General features: G+C 39.0%; 1 protein-coding gene across 3 annotated transcripts in view; it reads left to right on the top strand.

The window, feature by feature from the left end:
* Positions 1 to 19771, top strand: part of ST6GALNAC3 (ST6 N-acetylgalactosaminide alpha-2,6-sialyltransferase 3) — a 208230-nt gene that overhangs the window by 96805 nt on the left and 91654 nt on the right. For all 3 annotated transcript variants that reach the window (XM_058808833.1, XM_058808835.1, XM_058808834.1), the window contains exon 2: positions 515 to 709. In XM_058808833.1, the coding sequence (XP_058664816.1) occupies positions 515 to 709 (195 nt within the window). The remainder of the gene's footprint in view (positions 1 to 514; positions 710 to 19771) is intronic.

Below are 19771 nucleotides of genomic sequence, written 5' to 3'. Positions count from 1 at the left end.
TTATTCTAAAGTATTTAAAGTTATAGTGTGAATTCTGTTGTATGGAATGATCTGTAGGGATGGTAATCTTTCCATTAAACTTTGTGTGGTGTCACTGCAGATGGCATTTTCCTTTTGTGTGTTGTCATCCCTGGAAGATGGATGATTTTGAGTGAAGACTTTGGTGTGGATATTTACATAAAATCTTTATCCCAAATGCGAATAAAATTTAAAGTTGATAGATGTTTTTTGAACCTTAAAAAAAGGCTTTTTTTTTTCTCTGAGCAAAACTGACTCATTTGCAACCAGTTCTAAAAGAAACTCTGCAAACCTCTGAAATGCAAATTTATTGAAGTAAAACAATCCAGTCACCTGTCTCCTTGTGCTCCTGCAGCAAGGTGACTATCAGAGGAATAATTTCACGTAAAGCTTTCTCAAGTGTTTTTCCTTCATCCTCCAATTGAAGGTATGTATTTTTTTATTAAAACTGACTCTCAATTTTAATAATTTATTTCCTTTCTTCTTTTCATTACAGAGAAAGTCCATTGTTGCCGTGAGTTTCATTGCAGCATTCCTCTGTCTGATCATCGTTCGTCTCACAAATGAAGTAACTTTCCCTTTGATCCTAAACTGCTTTGGACAAACCAGAGTCAAGTGGATCCCATTTTCTAATGGCCAAAGGCAGCCTCTGAAAACTCATTATGGATATATAAATGTAAAAACACAAGAGGTAAGACCTGGTTCTAACAGCCTGGCCAAATGGACCAGTAGATTTCTTTTTCTCTGATCCCATCCAATGCTTTTTTACAACCTGCCCAGTGTAAAAACTGAAGAAGGGTGTTTCTGAACTAAGTGGCTATTTTACAAGTCTCCTACCACTTTAAATGACCTTTGAAATTTTTAAAATTTCTGTCATGTCTGCAGTGTAGAGAGCAGTGAACTGACCTCAATATCACCCTTTATTGAGTGAAACCTTGTTTATACAAACAAGAAAATCTTTCAGATTAATTTCAATCCTTCAATCCCTCTAATGCAAAAGGGAATTTTCTTTTGTTTGTTGTAATAAGGTCCTAAAAATGTTTCATTTTGCCTGGGCTTCCCAAAGAAGAAATAGCTCATTTTTGTTTGTATGGGCATGAAAGAGGAAAAGGGAGTGATATGTGAAATGAGAATATGTGAGTCTACTGAATGTATAAGCTAGAGGTTAGATGGATTTTTCTGGAAGTATTGCATTAATACTTGATAGCTATTTCAAAACTAGGTATGTATTTGCATTCTGTACTTTAAAACTCACTGATGTGTATCTGCTTTGCAAAATACTTGCTGTGTGATAAAAACACTTGTCTGATGAAATTAGGTTTTACAGGGACTCGTGCTTTAAAGTGTCTTAGTTGTCAAAATTTCTAGTGCCACTGTTGGGTTTTGATGGTGGTGGTGCATTTTCTTCAGACTTTTCCTCTCTCCCTGCAATATTTGTAAAATGGAATCTTTCAAAATAAGGCAACATAAAAATTGAGCTCTTTCTATAATTTGTGATCAGTTCTGGTACTGTCAGTCATGAGAAGTGCTATCAGACTTCCATTAACTGCTAGGGCTTTTTTTCCTATAAAATTACAGTTATTAATGAGTGAAATTCATTCACGTAGCAGCTTTATAGAGAATGAAAATACCTCACCACTTCATTATATTTAGTCCTGTAAGTGTATTGGACTAGTTAGTTATTATCCTACCTTTAGTGGGTTAAATGTGGAACTCAGAATGAGAGAGAGGCAGTTTTTAGGAGGAAGCTCCTTTTAAATATATGTAGCTTTTAATCATTGCTCCTGTAAGATGCAGCACTATTTTGGAGGCCAAAGTACATTGTCTATAAAGCAGGAAAAGGACAAGCACCTGAAAGGAGAACTGTTCAGATGTGAAAGGAATGGGAGGTGCTGTTGAGCTCAGAGGGGTTAAGGCTTCACCCAGCATCTTCATCCCTCAGGAATGGGAGGGCAGCCTGTTCTCCTTGTCCCTGGGTTGCTGCCGGAGTGGCAGGCCTGGAATCTGAATGAGGCAGAGCTGCCAGGGTCACTGGATCACTATCAGTCTGAACTGATAACTGGGGAGGAGAGGAGCATGCTAATCCATTTTTATTCACCATTGACTTCATCAGAGGTTAGAAGTAGTTTGTGGGGACCTTAATTCATTCTTAAATTTGGTAACACACTTGGAAGTTCTAACAGTAAATGGAAATGAATGTCCTGAAAGCTGGTGACTGGTATCAATTTGTAACACATTTGTCTCAATTTGGCTTGGGTCATGAAGGACTCCTTAAACTTAGTAATTTTAGTTGTTTTCCCTGTTGTATTTGCAGATTGCATTAATATTTGCTAATTAAAATGATAACGAAGAACCTGAACGTGGTTTGCTTATTGTAAATGCACTCTTGACTTAATTATTCCCTGTGCGAGGGAATTTTTGAAAAACTTTCACATAGCTCATGTTCCTAACTCACACTCACAGCTTTCTCAGACTATGATTTTTAGAACACATATTTTGTCAAATAAGCATTTGTATACTATTATACTATTAATATAGCCAGAAAAATCTCAATTATTAGTTTCTTAATTGTGTCAAATACATTGAATTTCTGGTAATTTAATAAAATTTAGATATTTTCTATTTTTTTTTTGTGCTGCTGTGGTATGTAAAATAAGCAGAAAAGTTTACTCTATGAGACAGACTAATGCCCCAAACAGATGTGGCCAGGTTTTTTTGCAAAATGGGACACCTGGTGTCTCGTCAAGGACCAAGTGTTGTGAGGAAACAGCACCACAATGAATTATCAGAAAGTAAAGTGATGGAAGGGAAGATAGGAGGGAAGGCTTTCAGAGATGTGAATTTTGGCTTCTTCTCTTCTATTGAGGGAATATTTTTGCAGAATTCTTTGAATGAATTCTTTGTTGAATGTGCTCATATACTCCTAGAGTGTCCTTTGAATTCTGTCACCCACTGTTGTCTCCTGCTGTCTGATAGCACTCCCTCCTGTTCCTCAGCCACTTGTAACATCCTCCTTCTTTTCTTCACATTTGTTCTCTGTTCTCCTTTACCTGTTCCTCTCAGGCTGCACTCCAGGGTCTGGCTGCATGCCAACTCCTTAGTGTACTTAAAAGTGCAAGGTCAACAAACCAGAGGAATTAGGATAATTTGCCACCAACCCAATCAGTCATCTGAAGTGACAGGAAGCTAGAAAATCTAGAATGAGCTACTTCTCTGCCTTTCCTGTCTCTCTTCTCTTCTGAAGAAAAAGGAAAATCAAACCAAACTAAAAAGGGCCCAACCCCCCAATCTTTACCATAGCAATAAAAGTTTAAGTTAGGAGGAGCTTGTTTTTTTGGGGGGTAGGACCGAGTGAGATAAGATTGAAAAATCTTATGAGATGATGGAAAAGCAATTACTTGGTTAAAATGGTGGTGTTTAATAATCTGTATTAAAAAAGATCAGGAAATATGATGATGTGAATATTTGTGTTTATCTCAAGTAAAAAACAATGATGTGGCTGTTATTAGGTATGATCAGAATAATGCTGTAAATAATTTTTCAAGGGTGCTGTGTATTTGACTTGACACTGTAGAATTGTGGGATTTTTATTATTAAAAATTGTGAAAAAAAAGATTAAAACTAGATGTATTGGAGTATTTAATATAAAATGCAAAGAGAGACACAATCCACAGTTAAGGCTGTACATAATACAGGGTTGTTGCTATGGTTTCCTTGATTTGTAGCCATAGCAACAGCTTTGGGAAAACTGTCTTTATGTACAGTAAATATATTAGATTTGAAATACAAATAGATGTGAAGTGTTGTATATACTGGGCCACTATGTCTAGACACATTTTAGTTTCACTTTGGAGATATTCCTGAAATAGGGGATTCTTCACCTGGAAAATCTCCATCCAGAGCCCACCCTCCCTCCCCTCAGTTGGAGGAGATCTTGTAGTAGCCTTCCATGATGAGATCTCTCTTCCCTTTTCAATATCCCCATCTGAGGTGACTCCTTGAGATTTGTGGGAAGCTCTGCTGCTGTTTTGCAATATTGCTGTCTCACTCAATACATGAATTTTGACCTTTCAGTGAGAAGGAGGTATATGAACAAGATGACCTTTCTTTCCCTTATTTCCTCCACTTTGTGCCTATGGATTTTTGGTGAGGGGTCACATGAAATCTGTCTTTAGGAAATGTCATGCCTATCATGTGTTAGTTAGTTTTATCCTATTCCTGGTGATTTTTTTTCATGGAAAATATTAATTTGATACAACTCCACGGTGGTTACCCAATTGAAAACTACTGGAATAAACTTCCCCCCACTCACATCAAGCTGATGTAATGACTCTTTTTTGTATATCAAAAATGAGGAAGCAGATAAAAAGAAGCAGGTAGAGAAAATATAACCTTCCTCCTTCTTTCATACCACTCCTACTCTACAAAGAGTTCTGGCAAAATTAATGAACATCATGTATTTAAATTGCAGCATTATGACATCAATTTAAAATCCATTAGCAGTTTGAAACTTTATGCTAGGCAAGTCTAATAGTGTTCTTGGATATTTGATTGTGCTTCCTGAAAGGTGAATATTGAATAGATTTTTACTCTACCGTCAGTATTAAAATAATATAGCATTTTCCTACGTACGTAAAACCTGAAATATAGCTGCAATAACACTTGAAGCATAATTATAAAAGTATATTCAGGTACTGAACAATGATTAAAACTGTTCTTGGAAAAGGGTAAGTTCTGAGATGACCTAAAATCCCTATATTAAACTGCAGCTGTGAGATCTAATGGCTTCCTCTGAAATGAGTTCTGAGGGAGCAAAGAGCCTTTGTGTCGTGAGCACTGAAGGAGCCTACATTACAGTCATGAGCACCAGATAAAAGGAATGTGCATTGCAGCACTTAGGACGTCTTAAAAATCCTGTCATAACTGCAAAACTCATCAGTACTGTATTGACATTGAAGAAATACATTTGGATCATATTATCCCATCCCATTTTGTCCCTAACCTGGACAGACCTGGGCACAAGCATTAATTGCTCACCACTTGTGGCACACACAGCTATGAACATGTGGGACTGGATTGCCTAAATCTGCTTCCTTTCCCCCCGCCCCCCCCTTTTTGCCAGAAGTTCTGTACTAGAACTTGGCTTAAATGAATGCAGGTTTCCACTAATGAAATACCCCAATTATGAATATTAACATATGAATACAGACCTTTGTGTTGTCCTTTTTATTATTCTTTTCAAAACACAGTAAATTAAGTGCTCTTAAAAATTACCTGAAATGTAGAGAAAAATTAACATAACCTGAAGAAATATGGGCTGTGATGTGGTCTCTGGCTGTAAGATAAGGCACATACAATTTCAACAATAGCAAAACCATAGTTGTCAACATGTTATAAGTAATCATTAGATGGACCCACACCAACCATGAGACACCACCTTTCTTACAAAACTTGAAAAACTAAAAAGTCATAAGGAAAGCAAAGAATGGGAGTGATGTTTTAATATTAGTTCCTCTCCTGATATGGGAGGTAAGAAACATTTTTCAAAAAGACTGAAATTTTGTAAGAAATAATATAAAAATGTAAAGCTAGCAACCAACCTGGGAAGGTTTGTTTTGCCTCTGTTAGTAATGGAGGAAAATGATACTATGAAATGTCATGGAGAATATTGGAGTGCTGTTGGAGAACAGCTTTGGGTTTCATCTCAGAAGAGAAGGTACCAGACTCTGAACTTGAATGGTGTGTTCAGCTGACTCCAAAGACGCTTGTTTCATACTTTTCTTGGAAAAACTGTGTCCTAGAGAGGCTAAAAAGCTGCATCAGCCAAAACTCCTTGTGCCAGAAAATTACTTTAGTGTTTAATTTCTGACACATGGATGACTTCTATCCTGTCTTTTCCTTTGGGATCTTGTTCTATGTTACAACTTAAGAATTCACAGGATATTTTGGGAGTAAAAGGTCATTTGTTTCATAGTAATTTATCATTTATATCCCTTCTAAGACACGTTCTTTTATCACAGTTGCACAGTAACTCATTATTTCAGCCTCAGAAATAATGTAATAATAATAACAGTAATGAAAGTACAACTAAACATGCCGTATCATCTGAGAATAAAATTTCTGCTTCCATTTTAAAAATTTCCAGGAGCAATTTTCTTTGGAAGTATTGCAGAAGGATTAGTATTAGAAGGATTACATGACAATCACATGTAAAGTGATGTAACACTTCACTTATATTTGTATTTCAAATCTACCTGTTAAACTGAGAGACATTCATATGGAGGATTGGTGGTTCCTGATCCCCCACCCCTGTCGTGCTGCCCAGCTGTACCAGAGCTCCCATTCCTGGCTCTGGGAGCCACAGGCACACACTCAGAAATAAAATTCCTGCCAAGGACTTTAACCACCAAATGAGCAACTCCAGGACCACATCTATTATAGAAATAGATCTCACTAAACAAATAGACCTCACCAGAATCCTCACTGCCCTCTTCCTCTTTCCAGCCCTCTTTTGGCCTGGAAGAGAAGAGAATGATCCAAATAAGCTGCAAGGTCCACTTGAAACCACTCGGGCTGTTATGAACCTACAGGAGAGAAGGGAGCACAGATAATGTGTGTCCTCAGTGGAGCAAATCCTGCCAGCTCAGCCATTCTCCTTCTGTATATATGGAATAAGCTTAGGTTTTTAAGGCTGCCACGACTCTGATGGTGTCTCATGAGGAAAAAGTCAAGTGCCAGGATAAATATATCAAGTATTCTATATAGAGGAATTAAATCTGCTCCACACAGAGCCTCAGTGTGATGAGTCAAGCAGAGCTGCCTGTGTGGCAGCTCTGCTTTAAAAAAAAAACAGCTAAGGGACTTGAGAAGAGATTACTATCAGCCAGTGAGCTGTGCCTTCAAAAGTCAATCCCTAAAGAACCTGGGCTGGTAGAAATAAATGTCTACGATGCAGTCGTGGGCTGGGCTGATCTGCTGAATGGAGCTTATAGGTTATATTGCAGAAGGTCACTGGTACCAAAGATTTTCCATCCACCTTGTTCATATATTATTTTCAGAGATTTCTTCCACCTCCTTGAGGATTTTTTTTCTACTGCTGCTGAAGGGTAGCTAATGTTAGTCTGCCTGTTGAGAAGATGCTAGTTGTGTTCTCCATGTGGAAAGTGTGATCAATGTCTCTCCAAAAGAGAGACACGACACCTAGAAAATTGATTTGGGATCATCTGGCAAAAATTCTGAAAAATCTTTTTAGAAGAAAAGCTGACTTTTGCAGTTAGCTAGTTTGATAGGCAAATTTCTGTCAGCAATGTTCTGTTTTAGTTTGAATGTTAGGTGGACCAGAAAAGTGAATGGAGTATTCTTTGGACTGGTAAAGAAAAGAGCAGAGAGGTTTGGTGTAATGTATTCTTGAGTGAGACCAAACCTCTGGGGAAAATATGAAAGACGAGGAATGAAGGAAGAACTTACTGATTTTACTCTGCATGAGAACTTCTGTTGCCATGACATGATTTCGGCTTTTTGTCAGTAATAGTTGCCAAATAAAGGATGGGCTGTTTTGCATTGGTGGCAGGTGAGGTGTCTCCTTGGTGTTCCAGCTCATCAGCTGGGAGAGCAGTGCCCTCTCATTTCCCCCCTGAATATCCTCCCACTACTGCTGTTTAAAAATGAGGATGCCTTCATCTAAAGAAGCCCAGTGTCACCCTCCTGAGTGTATACTTGGAGTCCATTTCTCACAGAGATTCAAGGTGTCTGTTGCAGCACAGTGTCACAGTTCTGGATTTGGTGATGGCAGCTGAGGTACACTTTGTACTGGTGTATAAAATACACCATTGAGTAAAGAGAGCCACTAAAAATGGAATTCTGCTCTTATAATCGTTCTTACACAAGGGCTTCCTGCTGGCTGTGGCAATCAGTGAGTTCAGCTCTTTGAGCTCCTCCCCAGCACAGCTCTTCTGGCAGAGCTGCTCAGCGCAGGGCTGACCCAGAGCTATTAATACCTCGGTGCCGGGAGCCGCGTGCCAGCCGCGCGCGGGCGCCTGTGGGTGCACATGTAAACACAGCAGCCAGCACACTCAGGAGGCACGCTCCCAGCACTGACAGCCGTGCCAATTGCTGGTTAGCTTTAAAGCCACAGCCATCTTCCTTGAAAGCCTTTGCTTTCCAAGTTTGCTCCCATGGCCATCTGTCACAGCCTGCCTTTGGCAGCTCCGGGTTCTGCTGGGAGGCTCTGCGGATTGAGCGCAGAGTTCTGTCTTTTGTGTTGCTCTCCGAGTGGGTGGAAAGTTTCATTCACATGAGCCTTTTCTCTTAGGCTTTTTGTTAGATTAAAATGTGAACCTTAAATGCATATTTGAGCTGTTAATCTGTGCTGTCTGCTCTCAAACCAGGATGGAACAGGTGGAGTGGTGTAAGTGCTGCATAGAGAGAAATGAGCTCAGAGACCCTCTTGGAGCGGATGCAAATTGTACCAGCAGTAATTGCTTTTCTTGGGCTAGTTGCTCTTGTCTGGCTGAATACCTTAGTCTGTACTACCAAATATGTTTTATTTGATCTGTAAGAGACCTGTATTAATGTTGTATCAAAAACCTCATGCCCGTTAATGGCATTACTGTGCTGGCAGTGTGTGCATCTTAGAGCTCTACTTAATAGACTTACAGTATCTGTTACAAGGAGCTACGCTTTCTGTGGGTTTAGCTGTAAATTTTGTGTACCCATCACAAATAATTTTGTAACTACCTCCAAACCAATAAATTGTATTCCCACCAATGCTGGAAAGTTTATTGCAATGGTGTTCATTGCAGCTGCACCCTAAAATGAAGACCAGTTTAATCTGTGGAGAGGTGGGAGGGAGAAAAATGAAGTTCTTTGTTACTTGCAATATTTCGTTCTTTCACCTTTATTTTTCTTTCTCTCTAATTGATATATTTTCTATATTGAGCTAGTCAGAGATTACAGTAATCTCTCAGTTAGAAAAGCAGTTGGCCCATTAGATGAATAAATACCATGTTAAATGAAAATCCCCAAATGAGCAGAGAAATTACTAGAGTGATTTTGGGATTGTCCTCTTAATAACAACAATTCATCCTCCTTTTTATTCCCTAGCCCCAGGGATGCATATTACTGCCTTTACCTTTTCATACCAGGCAAGTCCTCTTTTCTGCAACTAATAACATCATTTTTTTGAAGTAGCACTTCTTGAATTTGTCTTTAACAGTTTCTTGTAGTTAGGACCCAGAGTTTTGGATTTGAAATGGATGTAAATGCTACCAGTCTTAGATCAATATTTCTCCAGGGGATGGAACCTGCTTTGTTTCAGTTAGAGACTGAAAAGAGCACTCGAGGGTCTCACATTAGTATTACACCAGCCAAAGTGCAAGTTGGTTTGGGTTGATTTCCCTGGTTCTAGTTCAGTGATGCTACCACTCTCCCTCCTTTCTGCCTCTTTCAGTGCTGGTACCTAGGATTCACATTTGTAAAGAGAAAAATATAATTTCTGGAGCGCTTCAAGTTGAAAAAGTGTATCTCTAAGCTTTTACAGAGATGCCTTCAGACTCCTATGAAATGGCTGACTGCGTGCACAGGACTGATTCCAGAGTAGTTCCAGGGCAGTACACTGAAAGCTTAGATCAGCACTGGCAAATATCTTACAGCAGAAATTAAATACCAAGGTGAAGGATAAAGTCTGGCCTTTAGGTAAAAACAATAACCCTGTATTTGATGACATACAGTGTCTTATGGAATTGATCAATGAATGTCAGTTTTGTTTCTCAGGTGTTTTGTGCGTAATTAATTTTATTGATTTATCAACATTTTCCAGCTTACAATACAGTTTCTTTTGTCATCTTATTCCTAACATGTAAAAGATTTGTAATGTCAATCCTATTTCCTATTAGCTCTTCCTTTTTAGAGCCAGTTCATGTTGTCCAAAACTGCTGATTTTTCTTCAGCTTCCCCTCCAGTTTGGCTTGCCCTTTACTGCCAAGAATTTATTTCACTAGATCATCAGATTTCCTCTTCCTCCAAAATATATTACTATTTATGCTTTGAAGGCATAGATTGGAGATTTAGGAGATAAGAGTCTGTTCTTAAGCCACCTACTGCTGCATTCTGCTCAAGGTTTGATTCCTTTTGTAGTACTTTTGTAGGAATCAAGATGTGGCCTCATGGTGAATATATAGATCCAGTCTTCTGGTAGCAGCCTTTGGAAGAGCATCTGGAAATAGGTTTCAAAGCAGAAGAACCTGTGGCAAAGTTGTGTCTCAAGTCCGAGTTCTTTTTAAGTTTCCTTCTGATGTCCTTACTAGAATGACTTCTTTTTCAAATGGAGTGAGCCCAAAAAGAGTTTATTTGAAGCCACATCAGTGTTTCCCAAAGGCTGAGTGCAGCCCTTTTAGTGTTTCCAAGGCTGAACTGGCTCTCCGGTAAGAAGCCAGAAAAATGCAGTTTTCTCAGACACATAGCAGATGGTGCTTCTTCATTAAATGTCTCCGTGGCAGACCTTCACAAAGTCCCACAGGAGTGCCTTGGAGGTAGTGGGATCATCCTTTGGGATCCTCCATGCTGGTGGGGTTGCTCTGGAGCTGTCCTGTTCATTTCTGCTCCAGCTGGCCCTTGGTGCAGAATGTGCCTTGTAACCATCAGTATATCAGTGACAAGGGGTGGAGCTGATGACATTATTGTAATGCAAATAATGATGATTAGTGTTCATCTTTTACTCAGAAAGGAGTGGGTAGAGGAACAGCCTGGAACTCTTATGAGCTTGCCTCATTTTCTGTCCTGCTGCTGATGTAGTCCACAGTATTCTTGACTGCTTCAGGATCATCATGTTTGTAAAGAATCAATGTTTATGAAGAGCAAGTAGTATTTTTTGATCAAGTTACTTGTGGTAGTGTTCAAAAATTGAAATGTTATAGTCATATTGACTGTCATAAAATGATTGTGAATCTACTATCCCAGAGAGATTATTATCCCTTATTACCATTGTATTACAGTCAGAACTTTATTGTCAGAACAACAACAAAAATAATCTTTGCACTGCACTAATGCTTCATTCTGATTGACAAAGGATGAGGTAAGCCACATACTGTGACAGCAGTGCTGGCATGTATTATATAATGATATATAGCAACCTCCATAGGCTGCCATTAATTTCTGCATGAATCCTGTCTTTGATAAGCACGTGTAACTCCTAATAAATTATTTTGGAGCTGAGCATAAGCATCAAGGAGAAAGGACTTCTGTAGGTATGGGGGCTGGTGATAGCTGAAAATGAGAAGGCAAAACTGACAGATAATTGTAGATGAGAAGTCATTTTCAAGCAATAGACAGAGGTGATATTGTTTCCTGTTTAAAATTAGTTGCCACCTCTGCTGGCTGCAGTGCAAGGTAAGTTCTGCTGTAAAATCTAAATCGTTTGATCATTTGTTATGTATAGTCTGTTGATAATAACATAAGAACCAGCTCCCTCCACTTGCTCTTAAATGGCTTGCTCCCATTCTTGTGAGTGTTATCCACTCTTCATTTCCTGGGGAAGAAATGGCCCTCTGTGAGGCTGTTTATCTGAATAGTGCAGAAATAATTTTCTGCAAACATAACTATTACCATAACAGAACTCTTAAAAAAATTACAGTGACACTCTGAGTTTTCTGAGATTAGTGTCTTCCTCTAAGGTCTCTATTTCCTCTGGTATTACTTCCAGTCCTGTTCACTGAAACTACAATGCTTGGCTGCCACAAATAGCATGAATAATGCATACAGTTTCTGCTAGTTTCAGTGTGTGCTAAATAGTTTCATATACAAAAAATAAAATCTAGAGCTGAAAGAAGCCAGTTGGCCACTCATCATCCTGCTAGTACGTAACTGACCCACATTCCATGTTCTCAGTTTTAACCTGCCTGCTGCTATAATTGCAATTCTTGGGCTTTTACCCACATCCCTTGGAAGATCATGTGGTACCACTTGAGTATTTTCTGTGATTGAGATATGGCAAGTATTACAGCTGTCTGTATCTCTTTATTCCTGTTTCTTTAAAGATCTTAGACGTTTCTAGTTCTTATTCTCTTTTTTTCTTCCAGTGTGTATGGACACTTGCAGTTTCACTTTTATCACCATGTTATCAAGCGAAATGCTCCTTTATTTTTCCTAACTCATCCATGGAAAAAGCCCACTTTTTACTCACTTCTTGGTGTTCAGTTTCCTAAAACTCAGTATGGGATTGAGCTGTAATGAAGACAGGAGATGACATAACATGGTCCCTCTGTTTCTAGATATCAAATTACCTTGGATTTATTTTTCCTAACGTGTGTTGGATCTTTTTACATGAGATGAATCTCCATTGTTTTCCAAGGTGATGCCCACCATGTGACTTCCTTCATGCTTGTGCACTCTTTCTGCAAATACAATTTATTTTCTCCTGAAGATTGTTTGTGAAAATAAGGCAGATTTAGGAAGGAAAAGATCACAAATATGGTGTTGTATGAGGCCAGTTAAAAAAGGTATAGCAGTAAAAGGCAAAGTGATTTTTTTGTTGGTTGGTTGGTTTGTGGTTTGTTGGGGTTTTTCTCCTTAGTTTGTTTCAGTCTATATCAAAAATCTTATAGTGGTTTAAGTTATTCTTGAAAATGGGATTTTTTTGCCATAATTTTTCCTATTCAGTCTGCAGTAGTGTTCTTGCAGTTTAAATGCCCTTTTTCATTAGAGGAACAGTTTTCATAATGGAATAACAGGATGGATCTGTTAAGAAATTAGAGTTTCAGTTTATGTTCAGAACACTTGATTTGTATATACATTTGTATTTCTTGTACATTCAGATTAATTGTTCAATTATCTAGGAAGCTGTATTCTGAATTCCTGAAAATCTGTCTTTTTATCAGTCTTTAGTAAATGGAAGAATGCCTCTAGTAATTTCCCTTCACTCACTAAGCATGTAATTTTTCTTTGAAAAATCTAGTTTGTCTGGCAAGATCTTTATAAACATAAATATAATTTTAGCAACTACATATCACTAAGAGGCATTTCTGTGTTAGATGTGTGAGTAGATATTATTGCATAATAAATCTTAAAATCTGTTTGAATTTTTAAATTGCCAGAGGATTCATGAATGTAGGGTTTTTTTTTGCTTCTTTCCAATATGAGTATCTATCTCTCTATACAACCATTAGTTATTTCTAGATGCAGTGAAGTATTTATCTACCTAAGGATGTCCAAGAGTTCTTCTACTATTTTGTATTTGAAATAGCATCATTTTTAAAAGTGCTCAGCACAGAGGCAGTGTCTGTTATTTAATGATTGTGGTGATTTGGGAGAGGAAGGATGTTTCTTGATTGCATGGTTAGGTTTGCTCCCAGTACCACTTGAAGTGAAACCTCAGGTTTTCATGCTTTGGGGAACCTGTGTGTGTGTCTGCAAGATTCCTTTCCTGTTAAATAGGGGCCTGTTTTGGCAGGTTCACAGCCCAAACCCTGTCAGCCTTTGCAAAGCACAGCTTGCAGCTCCATGCAATGGCTGCAAGAGCAAAGGAGCCTGAACAAGGTGAGGAAACCTCTGCATAAATTCAGCACATCAGCCTGCCCAGCCCTGTGCTCAGAGGCATTTAAAGCCCCATGTTTTGCCCCCCCATAACAGAACAGTACATGGCAATCTGTAATATTTTCAGCTGAACTATAGGTTGTATTGTGAAAGGATGCCCAGTTTATTTTTGCAGCAGAAAATGGACTTGACATGAGCTTTGGTCCATAGGTAATAGGTTCTTGAAGGCTCTGAGTGTTTCTTTCAGCAAAATGCTAATCTGGTAAATTGGTACATTTAACAGTCATCTGGAAATGCACCCTTTTGTGTAATATGCAGTTGATTGTAACAATTATGGATGCTATTTAATGGTGCCATCCTTAAACTTTCCAGTGTGATACTACCTAGAGAATTTGTTACTGATGAAATCATTATAGTGTTATAGAAATGAAATAGGTTGCTGCTGAAATTACCCTCGAAATCTAATTGTAACTTCACTGGAATTTTTCCCATGATGGATATTAAGTATATGTGTATTTTTTATTTTTACAGAAGCAGCAATTTTATTTGTGTGCTTAATTTTATTCCACTATCTACTATGTATATGTTACATTTTCTTTCTCATTTCCAGTTGTGGTCAAAGACAACTTTAGTCCAATTTGGTTTTTATCTGATATTCTTTTATTTTTATTTCTCCTGTCATATGAATGAAAAAAGCAACGTATTTCCTTTCTTGAGACTTCCCTAGGATTTCTCAAATTAAGACAATGAAGAGCTCTGTTTTATTAATACCTGAAATGATGCAGGTCCTCTCAGTTTCCTTGTGAGGGCTTTCTTGGAAAGAAAAACATATTTTATAATTTCTGGCCTTCAAATAAATTCAGATTTTTTTTTTTTTTTTTAATTCAAATCTCTTGTTGTACCCAAAGTTTGCTTTCTAGGCTCATCTTTGTTTCAGACAGTGTCCGATTGAAAAACAAAACAAAGAAGAGAAATCTTCTTGTTTGTAGTCCATGAGCAATAGATGAAACCCTTGATCACAGAGGGAGATTTCAGGGACTGCCCAGGTTCCCAGGCACAGAGCCCTGCTCCCTTGACACTCTTAGGTTATCTCTGTATTGTTCTAGCTCTTACTCAAAGATGAGATATCTCACTGCTTTCAGAGCAGCAGCCTTGCATTCATCAGGAGTTGTGCCATTCTTTCTTTCTGCTCTTGATCTTACAATATAGATTGATCCTGTAAGAGATGAAGAAATACCCATGTCTGTTCATCAGATTCTGTCCCTGTAGTCACACAGAGCTGGGGCACAGGGTGGGTAGATGGCCACCAGCCACCACTTTTGTCACCAGCTGTAGAATCCACTTGAGTGCTCAGAGAAAAGGGTGCAGAAATAGCATTTACTTCCCATGCTCATGCTTCTTGCATCTCCCCCCTCTTCCTAAAGCAGCAGACTGACTGAAATATACCTAGTTTGGTAATTATTGTTGCAAATTTTCCATCAGAAAACTGGAGATTCATGAACCCAATGTTCTAAAAATGTACAAATTATGCCCCATCTGTACAAAATGTAATCATGTGTATTTGACCTCTGTACTCTCATTGTTCTTGGAAGCAGTCTGCCCTTTCTCCTAAACAAAGAAAGCTTTGCAGAGTAAGGAGGGAAACATCGTTGGCCTGGTTTGGATAGCCCCATGGATTTTTTTAACAATTCCTCCCAAAGATTCTCAGATACCCAAAGCTGTTTGTTAGAAGCAGCTATTTCTTAAAGCCATCATGCTTATGTCCTGCTGTTGGGAAAAATGCCGTGGAGCTGTTACCTTTCACCCAGGCTGTCCCCAGGGATGGGCAGCAGTGACCTTGCTCTGGTGTCTCTCTGCATGCAGGCAGCCTGAGCTGTGCAGAGAGTCGCCCAAACCTCTGCTGCAGTGTCAGCGTTGGACACAAGCCCGTGTCTCAGTCAGAGATGAGAATCCCTGACCTTCCAGTGGAGAGGCAATAGTGCTGCCAGCTGTGTTATGCTGACAGGCAAAGGACTTGTTTTTGAGATTCAGAAGTGAAGAAATTTGGCTTAACACAGCACAGAGTTCTAACTGTTGAAAAAAATGTAGCAATAAACCCCAGACAGTCTTCAGTTTCCAAATTATTTTGTTTTCCAGGTTGCTGGGAGTAATTTGCTTCATTAATGCAGTTCTGCAGCGCAAGCTATTTAAATTTTATCCCAGAATGAGTTCTTTTAGCTGAATAAAAACCTTTTGAAAAAGCTGATTTATGTCACAGTCACAGCTTTAAACCGAGCAATTCTGGTTCAGTGGTGAAGCTTTGGGGTCAAGGTCCGTGGTGTGCCTGTTCTGAGTGCTGTGCATGGATTTGCATGCACACAGCTTGCATTAGCACTAACACAATTTGTGCACGTGGCCCCTGAGCAGCAGTTTAGGAAAGTAGCCCTCAATAGAGGAGATATTTACAGCACTGAAGCTCATGTTGGGAAATATGAACAGCTGTGCTCCAAACAGAAAACGCACATCTGAAGTAAGACAAGCATACTGAAAATGATGTCCTGGCAGTTAACGTTTTTATTTATACTCACTGCTAGGCAAAACTGAAAGGAAATACCGTTCTTTCAGGATTCATATGTTTTGCAGAGCTAATATGAAAAAACACCTGTCATCAGAAAAGATTTTTGCTGATTATAATTTTTTCTTGCTGCATTTCCTGTAAGCATTGCTACAAAAGAAATACAATTAATAAGTAAATGCTATGTCACTTGCTAATTATGTTTTACTAGCACTGCAATGGCCTCTCTATACTTTGACTACTCAGTTGAAATCATTCCTCTAGAACATGTATTTGCATAGAGTTTTAGATTTAAATATTTTGAATTTTCAATTCTAATATCTCAGCACCTGCTGTGCACAGAAAGTGAGCACCTGAGAAAGGCATTATCCATCCTGCTGTTATGGGAACTTTGGATTTACTTGCATAATGTCTAGAGCTGTCTGGTAGCTAAATCCACAGCAAGTTAAGAGAACTTTGCAAAGAGAAGTTTTAATTAATTTTAGATTTGACTGATGGAGCACATGCCAATACCTCAGATTTCCCCAGCTGGGCTTCCCTGGAATTGAATATGGTATGGAATTGATGTGCCTGCCTGCTCCCCAGTCCCTGCAGGGTTGGAGGCCTCCTTCCACTGATCCCAATGTTCAGGGAGCGGACAGGGCTCTTGAGGAGGTGTGGTAATTCTCTGCATGGACCATGCTGAACACTTCCCTTCACAAACAGCATTACCTGTGGAGAGGCTTTCCTTCAATAACACTTACATAGCAAAGCAGGTCTGTTTTGCAGAGTGGGACCTTGAGGTTGTTGTTTACCTGAGACATGGAGTAGCTCACAGCTCAGGGCTCCGGAGTCCAAAACTCAGACTTTTATTTTACCTTGCTTCTGGGATGGTGGGATTGTATGTCCAGGGAATAATTTGTATTGCCAAATGGAAAATTGGTGGGTGAAAGACACAAAAAGCAGAACACAGTCTTGATAAATACCACTTAATTAGTTTACATAATGAATTTTGGAACATGACTATCTGTTAGACAAAAAATTTTGGACGCTTCTTTAATATGAATATTTTATTTCTTGATGACATATTAGGTGGTCAGGGGAAAATATTTTCACTAGAGCTAATTGGAAAAATATTTTCCCAATAATAATTTTGGCATTATAATTACAAAGGAGAAATAGTGTGGCTACTGAAGTAGAGAGTTGTGTTCTGCTGCTGCCATTACTGCTGTGTTAATTCAACTGACTGAAATCTGTGTGGAGAATAGGCAGGTTCTGGCCCTGCTGGACAACACAGGTGTCACTCTCATGCTGAGGACAGATTTCTTGGCTTTTTAAATATCCTTTTGTACATTGGAAGTTGACATAATACTAGTAGGGTTGCAAAGTCAAGGTTCAGGAACTGGGGAATGCCATAAATAAAATAATTTGTCTACTTTTGATTCAGAATTCTTTGATGTATTCATGGCTCTGCAGAGTGGGATAACTTCAACCTCATTCATTGTCCAGATTTTACCTTTTTTGGTGCTGGGTGGAAATGTTTAAAGAAGTTGCTAGGACTACTGCCTCATTTGCTGAAGAAATGAAAATGTGTGAAGGAGTTGGGACACTATAGCAATGGTAGGCAAGGCTGTCACAGTCATGTGTTAATGCTGGCTGCTGTATTTTATTCTTGCCTCTGTTACAGAATTTCCTTGTGATTCCAATCTAATCAAGCCATGTTTTTACTAATTGTGTGTGTTTACTTTCTGAATGCTTAGTTTGAGACCCTTGGGTCTGATTTATGCAGCACAGAGATAGCTCAAGTCAATGAAAACTATTTCAACATATAAATTACCAAAGAATTCTAATTGCTTCAGGTTCTGTATGCCAGTGAGTGTATTCTTATTAATTTAAATTACAACTTTCACTTAAATTTCTCAGACCTCTTTAGTTGAAGAGGGCTAATACAATCTTTTCCTGTCTCTCTTTAGAATGGTGTTTGAGAAAGGAGGAGCTACTGTGAGTACTGAATGACAGCCCAGGTAGAAATTAATAAGTCTCAGAGCAGGGTGTGAATAATGCTCAATAAATGAGGCATGGGGACACATTGACTAATAACAAGAAAACAAAGGCATTGAGTAGCTGCTCATTATGTCAGTCAGTGCAGGCAGGGGTCCAGTGGAAAAAATAGTAGGTGGTCAGGTAATTAAAGATGGTATCATAGTGCATGCACACAAGGTTGCCCAATTAGGCCTGCACAGCAACTCTAATTCTGACACTTCCCTAAATTTTCAGTGCTTGATTTTACACATTTAATGTTCCCTAGCATATTTTTGGTGTATTTACATATATACGCTCCCCCATTGCCTCCTTCATTGCCAAACTGTTAATTAGGTAGAACTACTGAGAAATGCAGTTGGATAAACAGGGCTTTGCAATGAACCTTGGATATCATGCTGCAGAGCAGGAAATCTCAGGCTGCCAGAGCTTTGAAGGGTTTACATCAGTGATAATGAATTTTTCTTTGCTTAATTATTTTTAGGAAGTTACGTTTTCAGTGCAGTCTGGTTTTTTACTCACCATGTTATGTTATTTCTAGGCCTTCATGGCTGATGATGGTCTGGATGAAGCAACTTTTAATGAGATGTGTGTTCATAAGACTCCTGTGGGTGTGAGTAGTCTTTAGCTATGGCCCTCATTTAAAACACTAATTTTATTTCACCCACGTCTTTTGGAAACTTGTGAACTGCAGTTAGATACTTTGGTTTTCAAGTACAGCTTTCTACTTGGCATTACCTGCCTGTATGATGTGGAACTTTTCAGAATATCACAGAAGAACAATAAAAACAGAAGGAGAGAAATTGAGAGACTGAGAAGGGAGAATTGAGGGACAGGAAAGTAAATAAGCTTTATTGAGACTTTTTGTCTTGTGCATCCCAATAAATTATTTCAATGCTTCAGTGATGCTGTTCTCCTGAGCTGTTCCACCACAATTGCACTGTAAGTGCTGTACCTGATGTAGGACTCCAATATTCTGAAATTTGGCCTCACTTGAGTATGAATATGGCCAAGGGTTGAGCAAGGGCTGTGTTCCTGTGCTCCCTGGCTGAGGGGAGATGATGCCTGCATGTCTCAGCTGATGCTGTCACACACCAGGTGCCCTTCACCCCCCGGACTGAGCACAGGGGCCAAAGGAGGGATATGGGGTGAGTGAGAACCTCCCTTGCCAGCCTCCATTCCTGAAGGCACCTCCTTTGCACCAGGGCCTGTCCACCTGCATGGGCTGTCCCTGACAGCTTGCAGAGTTTAAGAAGCAGTCTTGTTTCCTGGTAAAATTAAATTCTTACATTACTCATGCTGGATCTACCAAAGGGACTGCTGGTGTTGTTGGGTAATCTTCAGCATTAGTAAGAGCATCAAAATACAAACCCAGGTGATAGATTCACGATTAGAAAGCCTGAAAAGCTGAGCCTTTTTTCACCTTGCCCTGTCTAGATGATCATAACTCAATTAATTTCTTTCGCTTTTCTAAGATTTTGCCTGAAGTCAAAAGGTGTCATTATGGTGAAAAGAAATCACAAATAAAGGTGTCTACATTATGTGTCAAGCCGTGCTGACATCATCTTTAAAGCACTGTGCGTATTTTTTTGCAGAACCAGTTCTTGGACTGAGTCAAATGTGCTATAATTAAACATTGATTCACAGGAATGA

This window comes from Ammospiza caudacuta, chromosome 7 (genome assembly GCF_027887145.1).
Source record: "Ammospiza caudacuta isolate bAmmCau1 chromosome 7, bAmmCau1.pri, whole genome shotgun sequence".
NCBI lineage: Eukaryota > Metazoa > Chordata > Aves > Passeriformes > Passerellidae > Ammospiza > Ammospiza caudacuta.
The sequence above is the reverse complement of the archived record's forward strand: the minus strand, read 5'-3'. Positions and strand labels throughout refer to the sequence as shown.